The following is a 21863-nucleotide window of genomic DNA, read 5'->3' as shown; positions in this document are numbered from 1 at the left end:
AGCAGAGAGCACAGGCTAAAAAGGGCTGTCACTTCCAGTCCCTGACAATCACAGACACACACACATACACACACATTCACAAGCGCGTGTGCAGGCCTAGGAGCCTGGGAGAGGAGCCCGTGGACTTAGACCTTTGAGCTGCAGGCCTCAAGGGAAGTCTTCCAAGATGCTATATGTTGGCTGTGGTCTCTTGAGAGAGAAATAAAAACTTACAAAGCTGGAGTCACTGTCTCCAAAATACCAGCTTTAAAAAGCCTCTGGAGGGACTTCCCTGGGGGTTCAGTGGTTGAGACTTTGCCTTCCAGTGCAGCAGGTGTGGGTTCAATTCCTGGCCCAGGAGCTAAGATCCCACATGCCTCCTGGCAGGGGCAAAACAAAAAGCAAACCAGAAGCACTGTTGTAACAAATTCAATAAAAACTTAAAAAAACAAAACAAAACTGGAAAGTTGGGGTGCCAGGAGACGTGAGGAAAAAGTTGGGGAGTCCTAGACCTTCCCTGTTCAGTTCGCTTACATGCATAGTACCCCAGGTGTGCTGACCGGGTGTGCTAACTAACCAGCACCTTAAATGCACCCAGCTCCCTCTCTTACATGGCAGTGGGGTAGAGCCTTACCGGAGGCTGGCACCCAGGAGGCAGCCACTCAGGGATTGTTTGACGAGTCAATAAAAGCAGGTTTCAGTGGTGGAGCAGTGGGCAGTGGAGGGAGAGGGAACCAGACGGAAAGGCAGATTCCTTTATTTCATAATTTTATCTGGCATCCATTCTCTTCCACCTGCGTTGTCAAGGCTCTAAGAGGGGTTAGTGAGGAAATGAAGACCTAAGGACCTGTCCTCTCCCTCTCTCCGCCATCGGGCAGCACTGGTGGGTCTGGGGACAGTTCTGACTGGGGGAGTTGCCATGCAGAGCTGGATATTTCTCTTGGCCTCCCTCAGCCTTGACTGCCACAGCGGAGCACTCAGGCGCTGGCCAGTTCCTTTCCCTGGCCTGGCTTCCCAGGGTACCCAGGAATCACATGGGGCTTGCGAACTATCCAGCCTGTGTCCTGGGCGGACTGGAGCGCCCGGCGGGAGGGCGGGGATGGCTCCCTCCTGGAGGTGACAGCTGGTCAAACGGATAGGGAGCATCTGCTCTCTGGCCCCTTCCTTTACCCTATGCCCTGGGACGTCCCGACGCACGCGGAGCGGAGTGGGTGCTCTGGGTCTCCCCTCCCACCACCACCACCACCCATTCCAAGGGTGACTGTGCCGCTGACGTCAGGCGGCTTTTGGCTCATGCCCTGGCCCGGGGACTTTATTTTCATAACAGCGTGCAGTGCCGTGGAACTGGAATGGGCGTGTCCTCTCCCCCTGACCCTCTCCCGCCCCTTGTCCCTCTGCTCACCCCCTCGCTCCCTCCTCCCTCTGCCGCCTTTATAACTGCTCGGCGCCGCGAGGGCGCGATCCCTGCCCACGGGCTCCCCCAGAACCTCTAGGGGCTACAGTGCTCCCTCCACGCGCGCGAAGCAGCGCCAAGTTCACGCGCCAAAGCCGAGGCATCAGGGTAAGTGAGGCGCACGGAGCCAGAGAGCGTTGGGTTCGGTGATTGAAATCCTCGGGGGTGGGGGTTGCGGAGTAGGGGGAGGGGCGCAGGGAGTGTTAGAAGCTACGGATGCAAGAGGAGAGAAACCCTGGTAATGAACTGCAGCTGGCTCGGAGGGGGAAAAAAATCCCAGAAAAGGAATTCCTGTAGTTTAACTCAACTCAGATTTTTTTTTTTTTTTTTTACCCTCCCTGAACTTCCCAGGCTAAGAGACAGAGAGCAAAAAGATAATCAGGATAAATAGTTCCTGCTCAGATACACTGAACAAACTGAGTAGCTGGAATCCTGGCCCGGCAGGTGAAAGTTCTGGCCTCGGTCTAGGGAAAGAGAAAAGAGGGAGGACGATCTTAGAGGCATGGCAGGGAACTGGCAGGGTGCGCAGCAGAAGGAGATGGTGACCCCTGCTAGTTTACCCAGATGCTGAGAAATGTCCGTCTATTTTGTCCTTTCATAAGTGTGCCCTTCTGAATTTTGCGAAGTAGATTCTAGAAGCCACCTCTTCTCGTGACATGAGCGTGGCCATCAACTCTGCAGCATTCTCCCATCTGCTGTCCCTTGAGTTACTCTGGACTCCTGAGTTGAACGTCCATTTGAGTATCCAGTAATAGCCCACCTTCAGGCACCAACCAGATGGGACTCAGCAATGACCCCCAACTGCCGGATATGGCCCCTTGAACCTCCCGGGGGTGGAAGGCAGGGAAAGCCAGCTCAGGTTCAAGGAATTTGTAGGACTTTCCATTCCTGAGTTGTTTCCAGGCTGATGTTTGTACACGCCACACCTGCTGAAGGGTTTGATTGAATCAGCCAGGGCTGTGGACTCATTCCTGAAGGGAATACTTGAGTTACTTGCGGCCCCTGGGAGGGGCGAGGATGGGAGTCAGAGCTCTGTCCTCTGGTCTTTGTGCTGGTACTGGGAAGGTCAACAGAGGTGTCATCTGGGAGACAGGCTCCTCGAGGTGTGGAGAGGTAGATAGGAACTTCAAGGGCACATAGGAATGAGTGGAACTCAGAGCGAGCTAACACTCTGGGAAGTGCTCTTAGCCTTGAGCTAGGAAGCCCGACTTCTCATCCCAGCTCTGCCGGCTTGTAGCTGTGAAAAGGCTGAGCTGGACCGTGAGTTCCTCCTAAGGGGTCTTGAAAGGGTCCTAAGCTCCCTCCCAGGGCCAGGGCCGAGAGCCCCTCTCTATCTATATATGTCTCTTTGAGCATCCTCTTTGGAGTATGCTTTTTTGTATTCTACTCCTTAGTGAGAATTGAAGGTAGCAGGATGTGAAGAAGAATTTTGTCTATGGTTTTATTCTCATTCTCATTCTGGGGGTTTGTCGTCAGGTTCATTGTTTTTTAAAAATCTACAGATTGAGCTGAGGAAATGGGCAGGAAATGATGTGTTGGGTCCTTAAAAACAATGAATGGAAGAATAATTTTGCTTGAGGAGTCTTCGCATTTTCTGAGTAGTTTGGTGTGTTAGTTTCTGCTTATATTCCTATTTTGATTGCCTTGTGGTCAAAATATATGGTCTGTGCATTTCTTATTTTAGACTTTATTGTTATGATTATTTTTTGTGGTCTAAAATATGCTGTTTTGTAAATATTTCATGACCACTTCAATAGAAGAAATCATATAGAGAAGTTGGTAAACCAGATTCCTGGCCAAAAACATCCCACAGCCTGTTTTTGTAAATAAAGTTTTATTGGAACTCAGCCATGCTCATTTTGTCTATATGTCATCTATGGCTGCTTTCGGCTACAAACAAAAGGACTGCAAAGCCTAAACTACTTACTGTTTGGCCTTTTAGAGAAAATATTTGCTGATCACAGATATAGAGGATCTGAATTATATTATTAATCATAGAGATCTAATAAAATATAAAGATAGAGTATATTTTGATTAAAGTATCCATAGAACACTTTAAAAATTTACCTTATTGCTATTTATTTTTTTTCTATTTCATTTGCTGAGGAGTGATAAAGAAGTGTTAAAGTCATCTGTAACTGTAATCAATTTCTTTTGATTTCTTTTTGTATTCCTGGTAGCTTTTATGTTATGTATTTTGGTGGTATATTATTCACTGCATACAAATTTATGATGGTTATATCTTCAATGTGGAGCATTCTTAATTATTATAAAAAAGTTTTTACATCAGCGTAATAGCTTTTTGCCCTAACTAAACTTTGTGTGATAATAATAACTCAATTCTCAGTTTTCTTACCTTGAACAAGCTATTATTTAACTTTGTACATGATACATAATACTTGCTAAACAAACCTATTTTTTTGCACTTATTTTTCCTTTCCTTTCCACTTTTCTGAATCCTGTTGTTTTAGGTGGGGTTCTTATAGGCATAATATGGTTTGATTTAGTCTTTTCAAAATAAAAAACTTTCCATTTACATTTATTGTAATAATAGTTGCTTGCTATTGTCATCTAATTTTGGCCACATAGTCTGCTCTCTCCCTCTTCTCCCACATTAGATAATCTATATTGTATTTTTAGATACACTGAGTGTTTGGTAGTACCATTCTCGGGGTTTAGAAATACAGGTTTGTAAGGAGAGATAAGTTTCAGACCATAAATATATCACCTTTATATGTGGAAATAAAACACTTGAAAGAAGGTGCCTTTGAGGTGGTATACCAGAAGAGGACTTCATCTTATCCACCTATTTTCTTGATGCTTTTCACATCCTTAAATTCTTGGCATAAGATATTTAGTAGTTTCATTCAAAATATTAAGTAAAAAAAAGTGGTTTCCTGTATTTTATTTTATGTTTCAGTAATTTATCGAAAGTTCACATGTATTGTTTAGAATAGAGGAATATGATAATACCCCCCAAAAGTGAAGAAATTGGGATGAACACTGTTCTTATTTTGGGTTGGCCAAAAAAGTTCATTCAGGTTTTTTTGTAAGATCTTATGAAAAACCCAAATGAACTTTCTGGCCGACTCAGTGCTTGTCTGACTCTGCCTGTGTGGGAATGATGATTTATTTTCTCCTAGGTACTACTCAGAAACTCAACTCAGTGATGTTACTCAGATGTTGTTCACATACTGTTGCGATGATGCATCACTTTTGTGTCATCCAAATCCAGGTGGCTTACCTGGAAGAGGGGATCCTGGACATTTTGTTTTAGATACTTTCCATTTACAGCTAATCCTGCACCTAGTACAGAGGAACGTCTGTGGGACTCCACCCTCATCTTAGGACTCAGCCTAGACTAAAACACAAGGATTAGCACCACATATGCAGCTCCCAAAATCTTCCCTTTCCATTACTCACACTTACTAATGAATAACTTGCTTTGAGTTTTATTCACACTCAGTGCAAATCATTTGCTCAACAACCACTGTGCAGAGTACATAGTGAGGGCAATGCCAACGAATAGATTTGCTCTATTTCCTTAAAAGTTTGCTATCTGATAGGTGAGTTGGCACTGATATTAATGTATACTGTATCAGGGGGCCCCAACCTCTGGCATCCAATGCCTGATCATCTGAGGTGGAACTGATGTAATAGTAATAGAAATAAAGTGTATAATAAATGTAATGAACTTGAATCATCCTGAAACCACCCCCCAACCACACATTGGTCCATGGAAAAATTGTCTTCCAAAAAACCAGCCCCTGATGCCAAAAAGATTGGGGACCGCTGTAATATAAGACGTATCTATGGAAAGACTTGAGTGCTGAAAAATAGTTAATAGTTAATAACTACAATGAGATCACAGATTTAGAATGAGATGGGACTGATAACTAAAAAACCCTCAAGGTAGAGGTAAATTTGGAGTCAAATTTCTAAGAAACATGATACATGAATTGTGATTAGGGGGAGAAGGATCCTTCTGACAAGGAGAATAATGCATGTGGTGAGGCAAAGAGCCACTTTGTCAGAGAAGGTCTTAGATGAGCCCCAGTTCCCTTCCAGAGAGAAAATACTCTTGGAAGTTTTTCATAGATGTGAGGATGGGAGTTAGGAAGGCTGGATAAAGTAAGTAGGAGGACTATTTGGAGAAAAGCCTCGAAGCTCAAATTGAGGCTGAATCTGTTTTAATAGACAAAAAGGAGATGATATGCTTTTTTTAAAAAAAGATGTTTTTGATGTGGACCACTTTTGAAGTCTTTATTGACTTTATTAAAATATTGCTTCGGTTTTATGTTTCAGTTTTTTTGGCCGAGAGGCATGTGGGATCTTAGCTTCCCGACCAGGAGTTGAACCTGCATCCCCTGCATTGGGAGGGGGAGTCCTAACCACTGTATCACTAGGGAAGTCCCCTGGCAGATCCGTTTTTTAAAAAACTCCTAAATCCAAAAGTCCATTTCAGGTCTTCTCTTCTTTGCTGTCCTGGGAGCATCTTACTCCATCAACCACCCTGGGAAGCTGCTCTTTGGCTCCTGGGAGACCAGCTGGGCTTATTTCTTGTACTAACGCTGGCAATCTCTTTTGAACAACCTCTGCTGATTCCTGCTTGGTTGAGACGATGTTCTAGGGTTCTGTCCTCGGCGCTCTCGCTGCCATATGTGCTCTCTGTATGATCTGGTATCCACAGCCTTCCAATGCCTGCTCTGACCCGTCTGTGACCCCTCACTTGTGCTCACAGCCCAAACATCTCTTGAGCCTCAGACTCATATGTCTGAGCACAGGGAGGTCAGCACAACCTGGTGTCGTGGAGCCTGGCTTTTATTTATTTTTTTGGTTGCACTGTATGGCTTGTGGGATCTCAGTTCCCTAACCTGGGATTGAACCTGGGCCATGGCAGTGAAAACCCAGAATACTAACCACTAGGCAACCAGGGAACTTCTAGGAGCCTGGGTTTCTAAAAGTCAGTGATCTTGGGCAAGTTATTTAATGTCTCTGTACCTCTGTTTTCTGCACTGTAAAAAGGGGGCATAATCTGGCATGAACACACCCACACTACTAGATATGAATCAGGAGATAACCAACAAGGACCTGCTGTATAGCACAGGGGAACTCTCCTCAATACTCCGAGTTAACCCATATGAGAAAAGAATCTAACAAAGCATGAATGTATGTATATGTACAACTGAATCACTTTGCTGTACACCTGAGACTAATGCGTCACTGTGCATCAAGGAGACTCCAATAAAATAAAAAACGGGGACATAATAACAGAGCTGTTGCGAGGATTACATGATGCCTCCCTGACCAGGGATCGAGGAATGGAATCCGTGCCTTCTGCAGTGGGAGCCGAGTCTTAACCGCTGGACTTCCAGGGAAATCCCTCCAATTCATCTTAGAGTCAATAGATCTAAACTGGGCATCTCTTCCCACAAGCCTGTGTTTCTAAGCTCCATTGATTCTGCCTTCCTAAGACTCTCCCACCATTCCTTGCCCATCTCTCTGGCCTCATCTCCCTGGTTTCTTCTCTAAAGCCTTTTTTTTAAAAAAAAAAAAACAACAAAACATTAGGGAGAGTGGGTCACTCTTTCCCGTGTGCCCTCAAGATTCCCCAAACACTCTGTAACCCTTATTTGTGTGCCAGTGTGACTCTGTTGGTCGTCCTGGGGCAGCGGCCACACTCTGAGTCTGAGGGTCTGAGTGATTTGTATACTTAACACAGCCCCTGACACAAAGTAGACACTTAAATGTTGATTGACAGGAAGACTGACCAATTGCAGAACTGCTTACTTTGGAGACTTGTCAGATGTTGTTTAAATAGAGAGAGGCTTAAACAGACTTGTGGTTGCCAAAAGGGAAGTGGGGCTGGGGTAGGGATGAATTGGGAGTTTGGGGTTAGCAGATGCAAATTATTATATACAGAGTGGATAAACAAGATGGTCCTATTGTGTAGCATAAGGTACTGTATTTAGTATCCTGTAATAAACCATAATGGAAAAGAATATGAAAAAGAATATAAATATGCATAACTGAATCACTTTGCTGTACACTTGAAACTAACACAACATTGTAAATCAACTATACTTCAATTAAAAAATTAAAAATAAGAAAATAAATAGAGGCTGGAGTCAGGGAGAAAAGCTTCAGGGAGTGTAATAGTGATTTAGAGATGAAAACAAAAGATTAAATTCTAATTAAGACTATTCATAAAGGGATAATCTTCCTGTTACACTGAGTATGTAAATTCGTCTCTCCAAGAATCAGTCTTATCACCTACAAGAGGGGCTGTAGGAATATTAAATGATAAAATAGCTGTGCTGCTAAGTCACTTCAGTCGTGTCTGACTCTGTGCGACCCCATAGAGGGCAGCCCACCAGGCTCCCCCGTCCTTGGGATTCTCCAGGCAAGAACACTGCAGTGGGTTGCCATTTCCTTCTCCAGTGCAGGAAAGTGAAAAGTGAAAGTGAAGTCGCTCAGTCGTCCCCAACCCTCAGCGACCCCATGGACTGCAGCCTACCAGGCTCCTCTGTCCATGGGATTTTCCAGGCAAGAGTACTGGAGTGGGGTGCCATTGCCTTCTCCGAAAATAGATGTAAAACCATGTTAATAAGTGAATACACATGGAAACATATAAACTCTCAGCATCGAGTCTGGCTCTTAAGGGGACTCCATATGTAACAGTAGTTGCCATTTACATTATTCATACTTATATTCTGATTATTGTTATTACTACTGATGGAATGTGGCAATTCCAGAATAGAGAGAAAATTAAAATGTTAGAAAATGGCCAATTTGCCTGGCTGGGATGGTGTGAAGACTTGGCTTGACTTAACAAACACTTGAGTTATTTTTTATCATTCCCCAGGCAGTTATCCTAAGAGGTCATTATCATCCTCTTCTTTTTATTGAAAGGTTTTTTTTCTTTCTGTTTTTAGTTGATTAGTTGTAGTTGATTTACAATGTATTGTTAGTTTCAGGTGTACAGAAAAGGGAACCTGTTATATATATGCGTGCTAAGTTACTTTAGTTGTTACCCCATGGACTGTAGCCCACCAGGCTCCTCTGTCCATGGGATTCTCCAGGCAAGAATACTGGAGTGGGTTGCCATTTCCTCCTCCAGGGGATCTTCCTGACTCAGGGACCATATATATATATATATATATATATGTATATATATATATACATATATATATACACACACACACACACACACACACACAGGGGCCTCCCAGGTGATCCTGACCCAGGGATCCAACCTGTATCTCTTAAGTCTCCTGCTTTGGCAGGTGAGTTCTTTACCACTAGCAACACCTGGGAAGCCCCTATGTATATATATGTGCTGTGCCAAGTCGCTTCAGTTGTGTCTGACTCTTTGTGACCCTGTGGACTGTAGCCTGCCAGGCTCCTCTGTCCATGGAATTCTCCAGGCAAGAATACTGGAGTGGGTTGCCATTTCCTCCTCCAAGGGATCTTCCTAACGCAGGGATCAAACCCTGCGCATTGCAGGCGGAGTCTTCACCATCTGATGTCTTCTTTTTAGATGACAGAATGAGATAAATCTCATATAAGGAGGAACGTAAGATCAGCTATGGGCAAAATTCAGGGCCATGGGTAATTCCTGCCCAGATAATCTGGGGAGAGTCGCATACAGCCAGCTAGGCAACCTACTAACTCTGGATGTAAGTAACTCCAGACACCCTCCCCACCTCTCTGGGAAAGGAGGAGTCTCAGAGGTTGGAAAGGAGCACCTGAGAGGCCCTTCACGTGCTGGCATTTGACCTTGCATCCCCATCAGCGCCTGTGTCGGTCAGGGCCACTCCTGGGTCAGTCCTGACCCTGCAGCTCTGTCTGGCAGGCGAGTGCTCCCCTGGTGTCCTGCAGCGGTACTCAGACCCTTCAACCTCACCTCCAGCCCTGGTCTGCAGTTTGGTTAGGAGTTTGGGGCAGACATTCTTTTAATGACAGGAGATGGGGCAGGAAGCAGGATGAGGGGATGGGAGAAAGAGATTTGGGAATTGTCTACAAATTGTTCATCCCTCTGGGATGAACAGCAGAGCTGGACATGGGCTCAGAATGCCTAGTTTAGCACCCAGGTGCCTTTCTTAGAGGAGAGAACAGAGGCTCCAGGAGATGGTGTCCACACAGAGAGGCAGCTGAAACCCCTCTGTCCTAAAGATCGGAGTCAGTAGAGCCTAGGGACTCCCTCCCTCCCTGCTTCCCTCTCGTCTTTCCCCCCAACCCCCGCTTTGGTTTTTCTTTTCCCTATCTCTTTCCTCCGTCTTTCATTTTTTTAACCTTTTGGTCATGCACTGACTCATCTGAAAAGTGTTTAACAAGGGCTGTCGGGGTCTTGGCTGTGGGTGTTGGTGGATTACTGGATGGGCGTGGTTGGCTCAGCTGCTGTAATAAGTGAAGGGGGTCTCACCCTTATGACTCAAGGTCCTTGCTCGTGTCTGGGGCTATGCTGAAACCTCACCATCTCCCTCCATAGTGCAGGGTTTAGTCATCAGAGAATTGGGTGGGAGCGAATGACTGGATTCCAGTAAAACCTCTGCTTGGATCTGCTTACTCAGGATCCAAGCTACTAGGAGGCACCTGGAATCACTTAGTAGCCCAGCTGTGGCCAGACTCCTACCTCAGACCCACCTGAGAAGGATGGGTGAGAGGGAGTTAGAGCTGGGGATGAACGCAGTGGGGGCTTATGAGGAAACCCGCCCCACCCCACTGTCTCAAGAGTAGCTCTGCTCCCCACCAGATTCTACTTCTATCCACACGCTCACTCATCCATCCTGGTTAGGTGCTTGCCCTCCCCTGGTGGCTCAGCTGGTAGAGAATCCACCTGCAATGTGGTTTGATCCTTGGGTTGGGAAGATCCTCTGGAGAAGGGAAAGGGTACCCACTGCAGTATTCTGGCCTGGAGAATTCCATGGACCATATAGTCCATGGGGTCAAAAAGAGTCAGACACGACTGAGCGACGTTCATTTTCACTGCGTCAGGCACAAGGCTAGTGGTCAGGGAGAGAATTTTAACAGCTCAATCCCTGCTTTAAGGAGGCTTTGAATTTAGAAGACGAAGACTCACCAAGAGGCACTACAGGATTCTGTGATAAATGCAGGCGATGTGGAGGCTCTCTGGGAATTCAAGGGATGTAGCTCTTATCATGGGGCTTTCCTGGTGGCTCAGCTGTAAAGAATCTGCCTGCTAATGCATGAGACACAATCCCTGGGTCGGCAAGATCCCCTGGAGTAGGAAATGGCAACCCACTCCAGTATTCTTGCCTGGAGAATTCCGTGGACAGAGGAGCCTGGCAGGCTACAGTCTATGGGGTTGCAAAGAGTCAGACATGACTTAGTGAGTAAACAACAGCAATCTCTCGTTGGACTAGGGCATCCAGGGAAACATCCTGGAAGAGGGGACCTCTAAGGTGAGGGATGTCAGGGAGAATGTCCCATACAGATGGGGTGGCAGATTTGAAGTGAGATAGTGGGGCTTGTTGGGAGGATAATGAGAAGCACACATATGGGGATGGTGAGGCATGAGGCTGGAGAGGTAGGCAGGGGCTGAGGGTGTACAGGCGACAGCTCATCCCCTGGCCACAAAGAGAGTGACTCTGAGAGCCTGAGCCGGGGACTTCCCTGGTGGGCCAGTGGCTAAGACTCCATGCTCGAAAAGCAGGGGGCCCGGGTTCAATGCCTGGTCAGGGAACTAGATCCCACATACCGCACCTAAAAGAGTCTGTGTGCCCCAACTAAGACCTGGCACAGCCAAATAAATAAATGAAAATAAATATTAAAAAATGATTGCAAGACTTAGACGAGTGAGTTGTATACAACCATGCTTGACCCATTGTGAGAATGAGTTATGAGACCTTCCCTCCTCTTCAGAGCAGGTCCAAGAGTGAATTGTCTCTTTTTGGCCTCGTTTGGCCTTTGTAGGAGCACCTGCTTTCTTGGTCGGACTCTAGGTCTGTCTGCCCACCCTTCCTTTTTTTTTTTTTCTGCGCTGTAAAGCTTGCAAGATTTCAGCTCCCTGACCAGGGATTGAACCTGGGCCACGGCAGTGACAGCATGGAGTCCTAACCACTGGGCCACCAGGGAAGTCCCATAGGTCTCTCTGCCCTTGGCTCTGGTTACGAATGATGACCACGTGACCTCTAGTCTTATTTCTCTCTCTCCAGCCCTCAGGTTTTTCTCCAAGGCTGTTGCTTTAGCTCCTGGAGGTTTCTATTCTCAAATGGTGGTACTGCTCTTTTCTTCCTCAAACCCTGCTTTCTACAGGACTTCAGCTCCTCAGAACCCTGTCCCTTTCCCCAGCCTCCATCCTGGCGGCTCATCTGGGCCTTTCCCTGCGTGACCCAGTGCCTTCTCAGTGCAGATCTGCTGTGAGTGAGTTTGTTCAGTTTTATTTCCCTCTGACAAAATGTAAAGTACTAGGGACATTTCAGACCCATTGTGCAATCGCTGTCATGTTAGGGAAGGGGTGGAGGAGGACTGAGAGGTGAAATAGGAAGGAGAGTTTCAAAAAATTAGTCACTCACATTAAAAAAAAAAATTACCAGGAAGTTTTCATTTGAAAAGTTTTTCAAATTTTCTCAATTTGAGAGAATTGAGAACCATGAACCTTAATTGGTTATTTGACATGAAAGTGTCATTGTTAATTTCTAAAGTGGGATTAAGTTAAAAAGGAGTTTTGTCCTTTATAAATGTATGCTGAAGCAGCTATGTAGAGAATGATATCTGAGATCTGGCTAAAAATGATCTAGTGGGGCCTTCCCTGGTGGTACAGTGGTTAAGACTCCTTGCCTCCAATGCAGGGGGCATGAGTTTGATCCTTGGTTGGGGAGTTAAGATCTCAGATGATGAGAGGTGTAGCCAAAACAAAACAAAACAAAACATTAATTGCTGAGACCTATTCAAGGGCAAGTCTTACGGCCAGGCATAGATCACAAAATGGTTTAGGCTAAAAATGGTTTCTCTCAGGTTAAGAAAGTCATACCTGGTTCTCTTTCTTCGGGGACCCCCTACCTTGTGTGCTTACTGTGTTGGACCTTGGTCTGTGGGTGCCAGGAGGCCCTGGCACACAAACCCTCCCTGTATAGCTGCACAGAAGTGAGGGGCTCAGAGGTCCAAGTTGGGGGCCGGGTGTCTCTGCTTGACCACCCCTCTGTGCAGCACCAGAATGTTCCTTTAGTGGAAAACCTCATCAGTCTCTCAAGATTGAGAGTTCAGAGTAAACTGGTTCAGAGTCCTTTATAATTATCAGATAATTATGACAACAATGACTTGTCAGCCAACAGCACTGCCCTGAGGGGTGGGGAAGGAGCAGTGCCAGGGAGGGGCATGGAGGGTGAGAGAAATACCTTTCCAGCTGGCAGCCGCCCTCATGATTACTCTGAGAGGAGTGAGGCGGGGAGGTGGTGAGGGAGGAGAAAGTGGAACCTGGTCCCTTCCCCTGAGGATGCTGCCCTTGAGCTAGACCGGGCCCTTCCTCTTCTGCATCCTGTACCACCCATATCAGACCTTTGGGGGCCTTGTACATCGGGGGTTGCCTGTATCTGAAGCTCATCTGCCTTTCTTTGTGCACTTGCGTCTTATTCTGCACTGCCTTGCGGAGGTGGGACGTGACCCATTCTTTGCTGTGTGCCCTGCATGCGGTTGGGATGACCAGGGTGTTATATCCCTGGGTTGAAGTTCAGGTGACAGATCCCTGGCCAGGGGAGTCCATGGCAAGGCTATGCGGCAGTGGCAGGTCAGATCTGTTTCTTCTACTATAGCAAGAAACATGTCTGATGTCTGTTTCCCCTTTGCCAGCTGGTCATCTGGAAGAATGATGGACACATAGTGGTGCTGGTTGAATGAATGGCCGGGTTACAAAGTGAAGCTTAGAGGGGCTTCCCTGGGGCTCAGTAGTTAAGACTCTGTGCTTCTAATGCAGGGGACATGGGGTCCACCCCTAATCAGGGAACTAAGATCTCACATAGCACCCCTGCAACATAGCAAAAAGAAAAAAAAAAACTCCATAAACAGCATACAACAAAACAAAAGCTTTCTATTGTGTCATAGAAACTTAAAAACAGTCAAATAATTCAGAAAAAAAAAAATTATAGGTCTGTTGAGAAGCTATTAGGCTCCTCTGTCCATGGGATTTTCCAGGCAAGAATACTGAAGTGAGTTGCCATTCCCTTTTCCAGGGGAACTCTCCCAACCCAGGGATTGAACCTGGGTCTCCTGCATTGCAGGCAGGTTTGTTTTTTTTTTTTTTTCCCACCATCTGAGCCGCCAAGGAAGCCCACAAAGGAGCATCAGCTATTGGTAATATTTTCTGTTGGATCGCCTCCTGTTTTCCAGGATGTCATTCCAGGATGTGTCATCCAGGATGTCCCTCCTTATGAGTAGCTAATTAAGAGCTCACTATGGGGACTTTCCTGGTGGTCCAGTGGTTAGGACTCCACACGTTCATTGCTGAGGGCATGGGTTCGATTCCTGGTTGGAGAACTAAGATCCTGCACGGCCATGCAGCACGGCCAACCCTATGACAGGGAAGACTGGTTCCATTTCTTTTGGGATCAGCAGTGCCATCCTTACAAATGTTAATTAGGGAAGGAAAATAATGTGTGGCAGCAGAGCTCAAGATGAGGGCTCAGTGGTTAAGAGGGGAAGGCTGACACTCTGCAGAGAAATCAGATAACTCAGATAGTACCTATGATTCTCTTGTCTGAGAGATTGGGAGGCTTACAGATAACATCCATGGCTGGGCCTGAGGTAGAGAAAAACTGGAGACTGTTGATACGATTCAAGTGTTAGCTTTATTATTATTTTTTTTTCATGTTTTTGGGTGCTCCACAAGGCTTGTAGGATCTTAGTTCTCTCACCAGGGATCAAACTCGGGCCCTGCCAGTGAGAGCGTGGAGTCCTAACCACTGAACCACCAAGGAATTCACAAAGTATTAGCCTTATGGTTAGAGAATTCCATGTTCACCAGTTCCTAAGAAAGTACTAGTCAAAAATATCAGGAACCCTGGCAAGTTCTTTGCGACGTTATTTCTTGAGATGTGGCTCAAATACTCCATTCAAAGTTCTGGGTTTCCTGGCTTCAGGGAAAATATTAATATAGTTAAATTGCGGGGAGGGAGGTATGAGGAGTTCTTTCCCTTCATCAGCCTTTAGAATTTGCCATGAGAGGTGGAGAACAGCTAGTAGCTTGATCTAATGTTGTAAATTCAGGGGTAAAACACTGACTGCCTGTGCTAAGTCACTTCAGTTGTGTCCAGCTCTTTGCGACTCAATGGACTGTAGCCCACCAGGTTCCTCTGTCCATGGAATTTCCCAGGCAAGAATGCTGGAGTGGGTTGCCATTTCCTTGAGCTTCCCTAGTAGCTCAGCTGGTAAAGAATCCACCTGCATTGTGGGACACCTGGGTCCAATCCCTGGGTTGGCAAAGGGCTACCTCCTCCAGTATTCTGGCCTGGGGAATTCCATGGACTGTATAGTCCATGAGGTTGCAAAGAGTTGGACACGACTGAGCAACTTTCGCTTCACCTGCCATTTCCTTCTCCAAAAAACCCTGACTAGATATACAAAATTGTTTCTGAATTGTTTCTGGTCCTCTGTGCCTGAGTTTATGGGAGAGAATCACCCCCAGCCCAGCTTTGCTCTCTTGCAGGGCCAGAATGTCCACAACAGCCCCTGCTGGTTGCCGCTCAGACCTGGACCCCAGGTACTACAGACTCTGTGATAAGAAGGCAGCCTGGGGCATCGTCTTAGAGGCGCTGGCCGGCGTGGGGGCTGTGGCCTCGGTGGCCTTCATGATCGCCCTGCTGGCCCTCATCTGCAAGGTGCAGGACTCCAACAAGCGCAAACTGCTCCCCACGCAGTTCCTCTTCCTCCTGGGTGTGCTGGGGGTCTTCGGCCTCACCTTCGCCTTCCTCATCACACTCGACGGCGGCACGGGGCCCACGCGGTTCTTCCTCTTTGGCGTCCTCTTCGCCCTCTGCTTCTCCTGCCTGCTGGTTCACGCCTTCAACCTGACGAAGCTGGTGCGAGGGAGGCAGCCGCTCTCCATGCTGGTGATGCTGGGCCTGGCCCTGGGCTTCAGTCTGGTGCAGGACATCATTGCCGTCGAGTATGTGGTCCTCACCATGAACAGGACCAACGCCAACATCTTCTCTGAGCTTTCCCCCCAACGGCGCAATGAGGACTTCGTCATGCTGCTCATCTACGTCCTCTTCCTCATGGCGCTGACCTTCCTCACGGCCTCTTTCAGCTTCCAGGGATCTTTTACTGCCTGGAAGAGACATGGGGCCCATATCTACCTCGCCACGATCCTCTCCATTGCCATCTGGGTGGCGTGGATCACCCTGCTCTTGGTCCCTACCATCGGCCCCCAGTGGGACGACACCATCCTCAGTTCAGCCTTGGTGGCCAATGGCTGGGTTTTCCTATTGGCTTACATTGCACCTGAGTTTCAGCTGCTCACAAGGCAACAGAACCCCATGGATTACCCTGTGGAGGATGCTTTCTGTCAGCCTCAGTTTATGAAGCAGAGCTATGGCGTGGTGAACAGAGCTTACTCTCAAGAGGGGATCATTCAAGGTACAGAACCTGGTTGGGTGCAGAATCCTTTGTGGAAAAAATGGATAGAATAAAAGAAAATCATAAGATATTAGTACTGTAGGGAACATGCAGGACATGCTCCTGATAAAACATAAGTTCTGCAAAACTCAGGTCTTGCTTAAAATCATCCAGATGGTTAGAGACAAATAGAACTAGCACCGGCCTCAGGAGTCATTAGTACTTTTTCTGTTTTTGATGTAGGTCATTTTTAGGCTTCCCTGGTGGCTCAGCGGTAAACAATCTGCCTGCAGTGCAGGAAATGGGCGTTCAACCCCTAGGTCAGGGGGATCCCCTGGAGAAGGAAATGGCAACCCACTGCAGTATTCTTGCCTGGGAAATCCCATGGACAGAGGAGCCTGGCGGGCTACAGTCCCTGGGGTCACAGATTCAGGCACGGCTGAGCGCACAGGCACAGACCATTTTTACAATCTTTACCGAATTTATTACAATATTGCTTCTGCTTTATGTTTTGGCCTTTTGCCGGCGAGGCATGTGGGATCTTAGCTCACCCACCAGGGATTGAACCCGTGCACCCCCTGCATTGGAAGGTGAAGTCTTGACTACTGGACCACCAGGAAGTCCCTATCTAGTACTTTCTATCCAATACCATGTAGGTTTCTCGGAATCAAAACAAGATGGAGCAAAGGAATGGCAAAGGAGTGTTTAGAGAAATTCCCAGAGACAAGTGGGTGAGATGATGGTGTCCTTTATAAAAGACAGTTGGGCAACTTTTATAGAAATGTGGAGACTTTGTGGATTTTTAAAAATATATATTTATTTAATTGTTGGCTCAGGTTTGGCCAGTGGCGGCTACTCTCCAGTTGAGCGCAAGGCCTTCTCATTGCAGGGGCTTCTTTTGTGGCAGACCACGGGCTCTAGGGCACTTGGGCTTCAGGAGTTGCAACACGGGGACTCAGTAGTGGTGGCTTCCAGGCTCCCACGCGCGTTGACTCAGTAGTGGCACACGGGCTTAGTTGCACCCAGGCATGTGGGACCTTCCCAGGTCAGGGGTGGAACCCACATCTCCTGCACTGGCAGGCAGATTCTTTACCGCTGAGCCACCAGGGAGGTCCCTGCTTTTGTAGGTTTGAGTGCACAAAGCCCAGCCATGCAGTGGCCACAGAGCATAAGTGGGGGAAAAACTCTCTTCTCGTAAACCAGCAGGAATCTCCATAAAGTTTCTGAGGATTTCGATGTAGCCTGGGGAGCTACATTTTCTTGCCTGTCTCTCGCCTGCGGGAGGGAATTTTGCTCTTGTCTGGAATGGTGAGCAGCCAGACTACACTAAGAGCCAGAAGTAGCCTTTACTCATATGCCTCTGTGCATCAGTCTCTTGAGTTTATATCAGTCTCTAGACTTCCCTGGTGGCTCCGCTGGTAAAGCGTCTGCCTACGATGCGGGAGACCCAGGTTCAATCCCTGGGTCAGGAAGACCTCTTGGAGAAGGAAATGGCAACCCACTCCAGGATTCTTGCCTGGAAAATCCCATGGACAGAGAAGTCTGGTAGGCTACAGTCCGTGGGGTTGCAAAGAGTCAGACATGACCGAGTGACTTCACTTTCACTTTCGTATGCCTCTGTGCATTGGTCTCTTGAGTTTATATCAGGCTTCCCTGGTGGCTCAGAGGTTAAAGTGCCTGCCTCCAATGCAGAAGACCCAGGTTCGATCCCTGGGTCGGGAAGATCCCCTGGAGAAGGAAATGGTAACCCACTCCAGTATTGTTGCCTGGAAAATCCCATGGATGGAGAAGCCTGGTAGGCTGCAGTCCATGGGGTCACAAAGAGTCGGACACGACTGAGCAACTTCACTTTCTGGGCCTAATCAGGGAAGGGGAGAGGGTTGGGAATAGGAGGGAGGGTCCTCCAAGGCCAGGTTCATAGCTCCAGCTAGTGAATTTTTCTGCCCTTGGAGCCTATGGTACACAACCTGCTGGTATTATTTCTGTAGCCCTGGTTCCTCTCCTGTACCCCGGGAAGTCTGAAGGGAGGGGGAGAGCCAGGGGGCAGGGCAGAAGGGATATTTTCCCACCCATCTCCTCTTGTCCATTCCCAACGCTTCAGTCTATCACCCCATGCCTGAATCCATGTTATGGGTTCTTAACTGGCTTGCCTTCCTTTAATCCTTTCCCTTCACTCCATGGACCACTATCAGCTCCCTCTCCCTGAAATACTTTTCTGCCCACCCCCTTTCCTGCCTCTATGCCTCGCTGGCTCCCCAGGATCCACTGCATTTACCAAATCCTTGGTGGGCTTCCCAGGAGGCTCAGTGAGTGGTAAAGGATCCGCCTGCCAATGCAGGAGACGCAGGAGATGCGGGTTTGATCCCTGGGTCAGGAAGACCCCCTGGAGAAGGAAATGGCAACCCACTCCAGGATTCTTGCCTGGGAAGTCCCAGGGACAGAGGAGCCTGGTGGGCTACAGTCCCCGGGGTCACAAAGAGTCAGACATGACTGAGCAACTGAGCACACAGTACTGGTGAGGCTTTTCACAGCCGGAACCCCACCATCCCCAAAGCTGTGCTCTCCGTTCCAACAAACCAAGTTCCCTGCACTTTTCTGTCTGCCTGTCTGGGTTCAAAGACTGTCTGTCCCTCCTTATTCTCTTTATTCAAAGAGGACATGTCCCTCCTTATTCTCTCGCTTTTCCAGTGTCCCTATTCCCCAGTCTCGCTCAGTCTTTTCTCCACCCATCTAGCTCTAGACCTTTGAGATGCTGTTATCAGAGTCTGTCTCATCTTGGAGTTATTTGCGTAGCTGTCAGATATTCCGAACTCTCCAGTGTCAGCCTTAGGGCAGGAATCGTTCTGATTAATCCTTCTATTTTTCACAATATCTCACATACCGAAGGTGCTTAGGTATTTGTTGAGTAAATTGAAGAGGTAAATTTGGTGGGAAATAAATGGATTGCTTTAAATTGCATTGTGTTTGCATATCTATCTGCCCTGTGAAGAGTTGGCCATGACTGAGCATGCACTCAAGCCTGCATGGGCAGCTTGGGAGATCTTGGTTCCCCAACCGTGGATGGAACATGGGCCACGGCAGTGAAAGGGCGGAGCCTGACCACTGGACTGGAAGGGAATCCTTAAATGGTTTCTGTGATGAATGTGTGTGTTTACCGGTCTGTTCCTGAGTTTAAATCCCTCTGATTTTGGGCTTCCCTGGTGGACCAGTGGTTGACCTCCACTGTAGTAGCATAGGTTCAGTCCCTGGTTGGAACTTCTATGCCACTTGTCCATGAAAAAAAAAATCCCTTTGATTTCTCCCAAATAACAGAAAATGATTGCTCATAGATCCTATCCCTTCACAAAATCATGGAACTTCCACCTTTCCTTGTCGGGCAGGTAAAGAAGTGGATAAATCCTCAGTAAAATTCCCTCTAGATACACCTCTGGTCAGATCTATGCCTGAAAACACTAGCTTCAAATGTGCTTTTGAAGTGGCCTAGGACAAAGAGCCTAATTTATTTTTTAATTGAAGGATAATTGCTTTACAAAATTTTGTTGTTTTGGGTCAAACATCAACATGAATCAGCCATGGGTGTGCATATGTCCCTCTGGAGGGTGTTTTGGAAGGCATTTCCCTAGTGATTATACGTGGCTGGTTGTTCATTTATTCAGCCAGTTTTGGGCTGACTCTGTGCCTGGTCCTAGGCCTGAGGACAGTTTTCTCTGGCACAAAACTGACCATTGAGGACGTCCTTGGTGGTCTGATGGTTAAGACTCTGCACCCCCAATGCAGGGGGCCAGGTTCAATCCCTCGTCAGGGAGCTAAGATCCCAGGTACTGCAGCTAAGACCTGGTGGAGCCAAGTGAATAAATCAATATTAAAAGAATTAAAAAGAGAGTAAGAGAGCTCTTTAAAAACAGACAAACAACAAAACAAAACAAAACCCCTGATTGTCTCCCAGGGAGACAGAATTAAATGGATATGCACAATGGCACCCCACTCCAGTACTCTTGCCTGGAAAACCCCATGGACGGAGGAGCCTGGTGGGCTGTAATGGGGTCGCTAAGAGTCGGACATGACTGAGCGACTTCACTTTCACTTTTCACTTTCATGAATTGGAGAAGGAAATGGCAACCCACTCCAGTGTTCTTGCCTGGAGAATCCCAGGGATGGGGGAGCCTGGTGGGCTGCCGTCTATGGGGCTGCACAGAGTTGGACATGACTGAAGCGACTTAGCAGTAGCAGCAGTAGCAGCAGCAGCATGACTTAGCACCTGGGGTGAGCACGGATTGGGGCACAACGGAGGGGATCCTCATGTTTACCTATTCCTCTCCGTCTGTTTCAGGTACTGAAGAGACAGGGAGCACGCTCTACGCACCGTACTCCACCCATTTCCAGCTACAGGTAAAGGAGCCCTTTCCCCTTTCTTGTCGGCAGTGTTAGTGCCCCAGGAGCATCTGTCCTTTGGGAATAGATGATATTGCCACTCTGATGGCCTCTGGATGTCACCTAGAAAGGATGACGGGTCTACTTTTCCTGTAATCTGCCTCTTGAGGTTAGGATACGAGACCCGAGCACAGAGCAGGGGAGGACTGAGAAGAAAGGGGAGGAATGTTAGAATCCTGCCTGGGTTGGAGTAAGAGGTGCTATGGAAATGGCCGGGAAGTGGACTGAGTTGAACAAGACGAAATTCTTCCTTTTCAGAATCGAGATTCCCCAAAGGATTTCTCCATTCCTCGTGTCCAGACTCGGGTTAGCCCTTACAGTGACTACGAAGGAAGGAAAGATGTCAGTTAACATGACCCAATGGGTGAGATGTCAGCAGAAACAGCAGGGAGTCCACAAGGTGAAGGCTGAGTCCTGAGTCTTCCCAGGAGCATCACAGGAAGATCTCTCCTCCCACATCCTCTGTCCTGGGGTTGATGGGGCTGCAGGGACCACAGTTCTCAGCAGCACTGCGGCTGTTCCTTGATCCCATCCCAAGGCTACTTCTCTCGAGTGGGAGTCTCGGGCAACTCAGGGCAACTCTTACCATCCCTGCCATTTTACACGTGACTGAGGCTCTGGTCACTGACCCACACGCTGACCTCTTCAGCCTCCGATGCCAACTCTTCTGACTCTGGGCTGGCTTTGTGCCAATTGCTTGGCTCAGAGCAGAGCTGCACATCTGAGCAAAACCAGCAAAGGATCATCTCTCAGCCCACTCTGCCCACATCTACACTGGAAGCCAACTTACTGGTACCTCCCTTCTTGCCTGGCTGGGACAGGCTTAAGAGTCACCTGAAATTTTCGCACCTCTGTGATGCCGCCTAACCAGGGTCCCTAGCGCCAGCTCTCCCAGACGTGCTATTAGTCCTCAGACTTACCTCCCTGCTGTGCCTCACCAGGGGCCGTCCCTCCAGACTGCACCAGGGTGTACAAGCCCAAATTCTCTTTGCCAGGAGAATGTGTGCTGTTTTGCTCTGAGTTCCCATCCCCTTGCTCCTCAGCCTCTGTAAATAGAAGTACCCTGTGTTCACCCTCTGCATTCTGGAAGTGGGTATTGTCCACACACGGGCAGGGGGTTGTTTCTTGTAAAATAAGTTATTCGCCATTCTTCCCTCCAGATGCAATAAAAGTGTGGCCACAGCCATGTGAGCCGTGGGCGCCTGACATTTGTCTTTATGTGGGAGCTGAAGTTCAAGGTTCGGTCCCACTGGGTGTGGACTTGAACTTTCTCCACGTGTCTCTCCTCCTCCTTGTGTCTACAAGTGTGTGTTGCCCAGTTTTAGGGGTGAGTGACAAAGGTGAGGGGGGAGCTGGGAAGGGTCAAGAATCTGAGGTTTTGCTCCAAGTAAACAGAGGAGTGGCAACTTCAGAATGGAGTTTGGCAGCC

The 21863-nt window shown here is 47.7% G+C and overlaps 1 protein-coding gene across 1 annotated transcript; it reads left to right on the top strand.

Annotated features, from left to right (window-relative positions):
• The first annotated feature begins 1412 nt into the window (after positions 1-1412).
• Positions 1413-21620, top strand: GPRC5A (G protein-coupled receptor class C group 5 member A). The gene is made up of 4 exons (XM_004006847.6): positions 1413-1540; positions 15096-16024; positions 20334-20392; positions 20693-21620. Exons 2-4 carry the CDS (start codon positions 15103-15105, stop codon positions 20783-20785), a joined length of 1074 nt encoding a protein of 357 aa, XP_004006896.2. The 5' UTR covers positions 1413-1540; positions 15096-15102; the 3' UTR covers positions 20786-21620.
• Positions 21621-21863: the final 243 nt, after the last annotated feature.

This window comes from Ovis aries, chromosome 3 (genome assembly GCF_016772045.2).
Source record: "Ovis aries strain OAR_USU_Benz2616 breed Rambouillet chromosome 3, ARS-UI_Ramb_v3.0, whole genome shotgun sequence".
NCBI lineage: Eukaryota > Metazoa > Chordata > Mammalia > Artiodactyla > Bovidae > Ovis > Ovis aries.
This window is presented reverse-complemented; position numbering and strand designations above follow the sequence as displayed.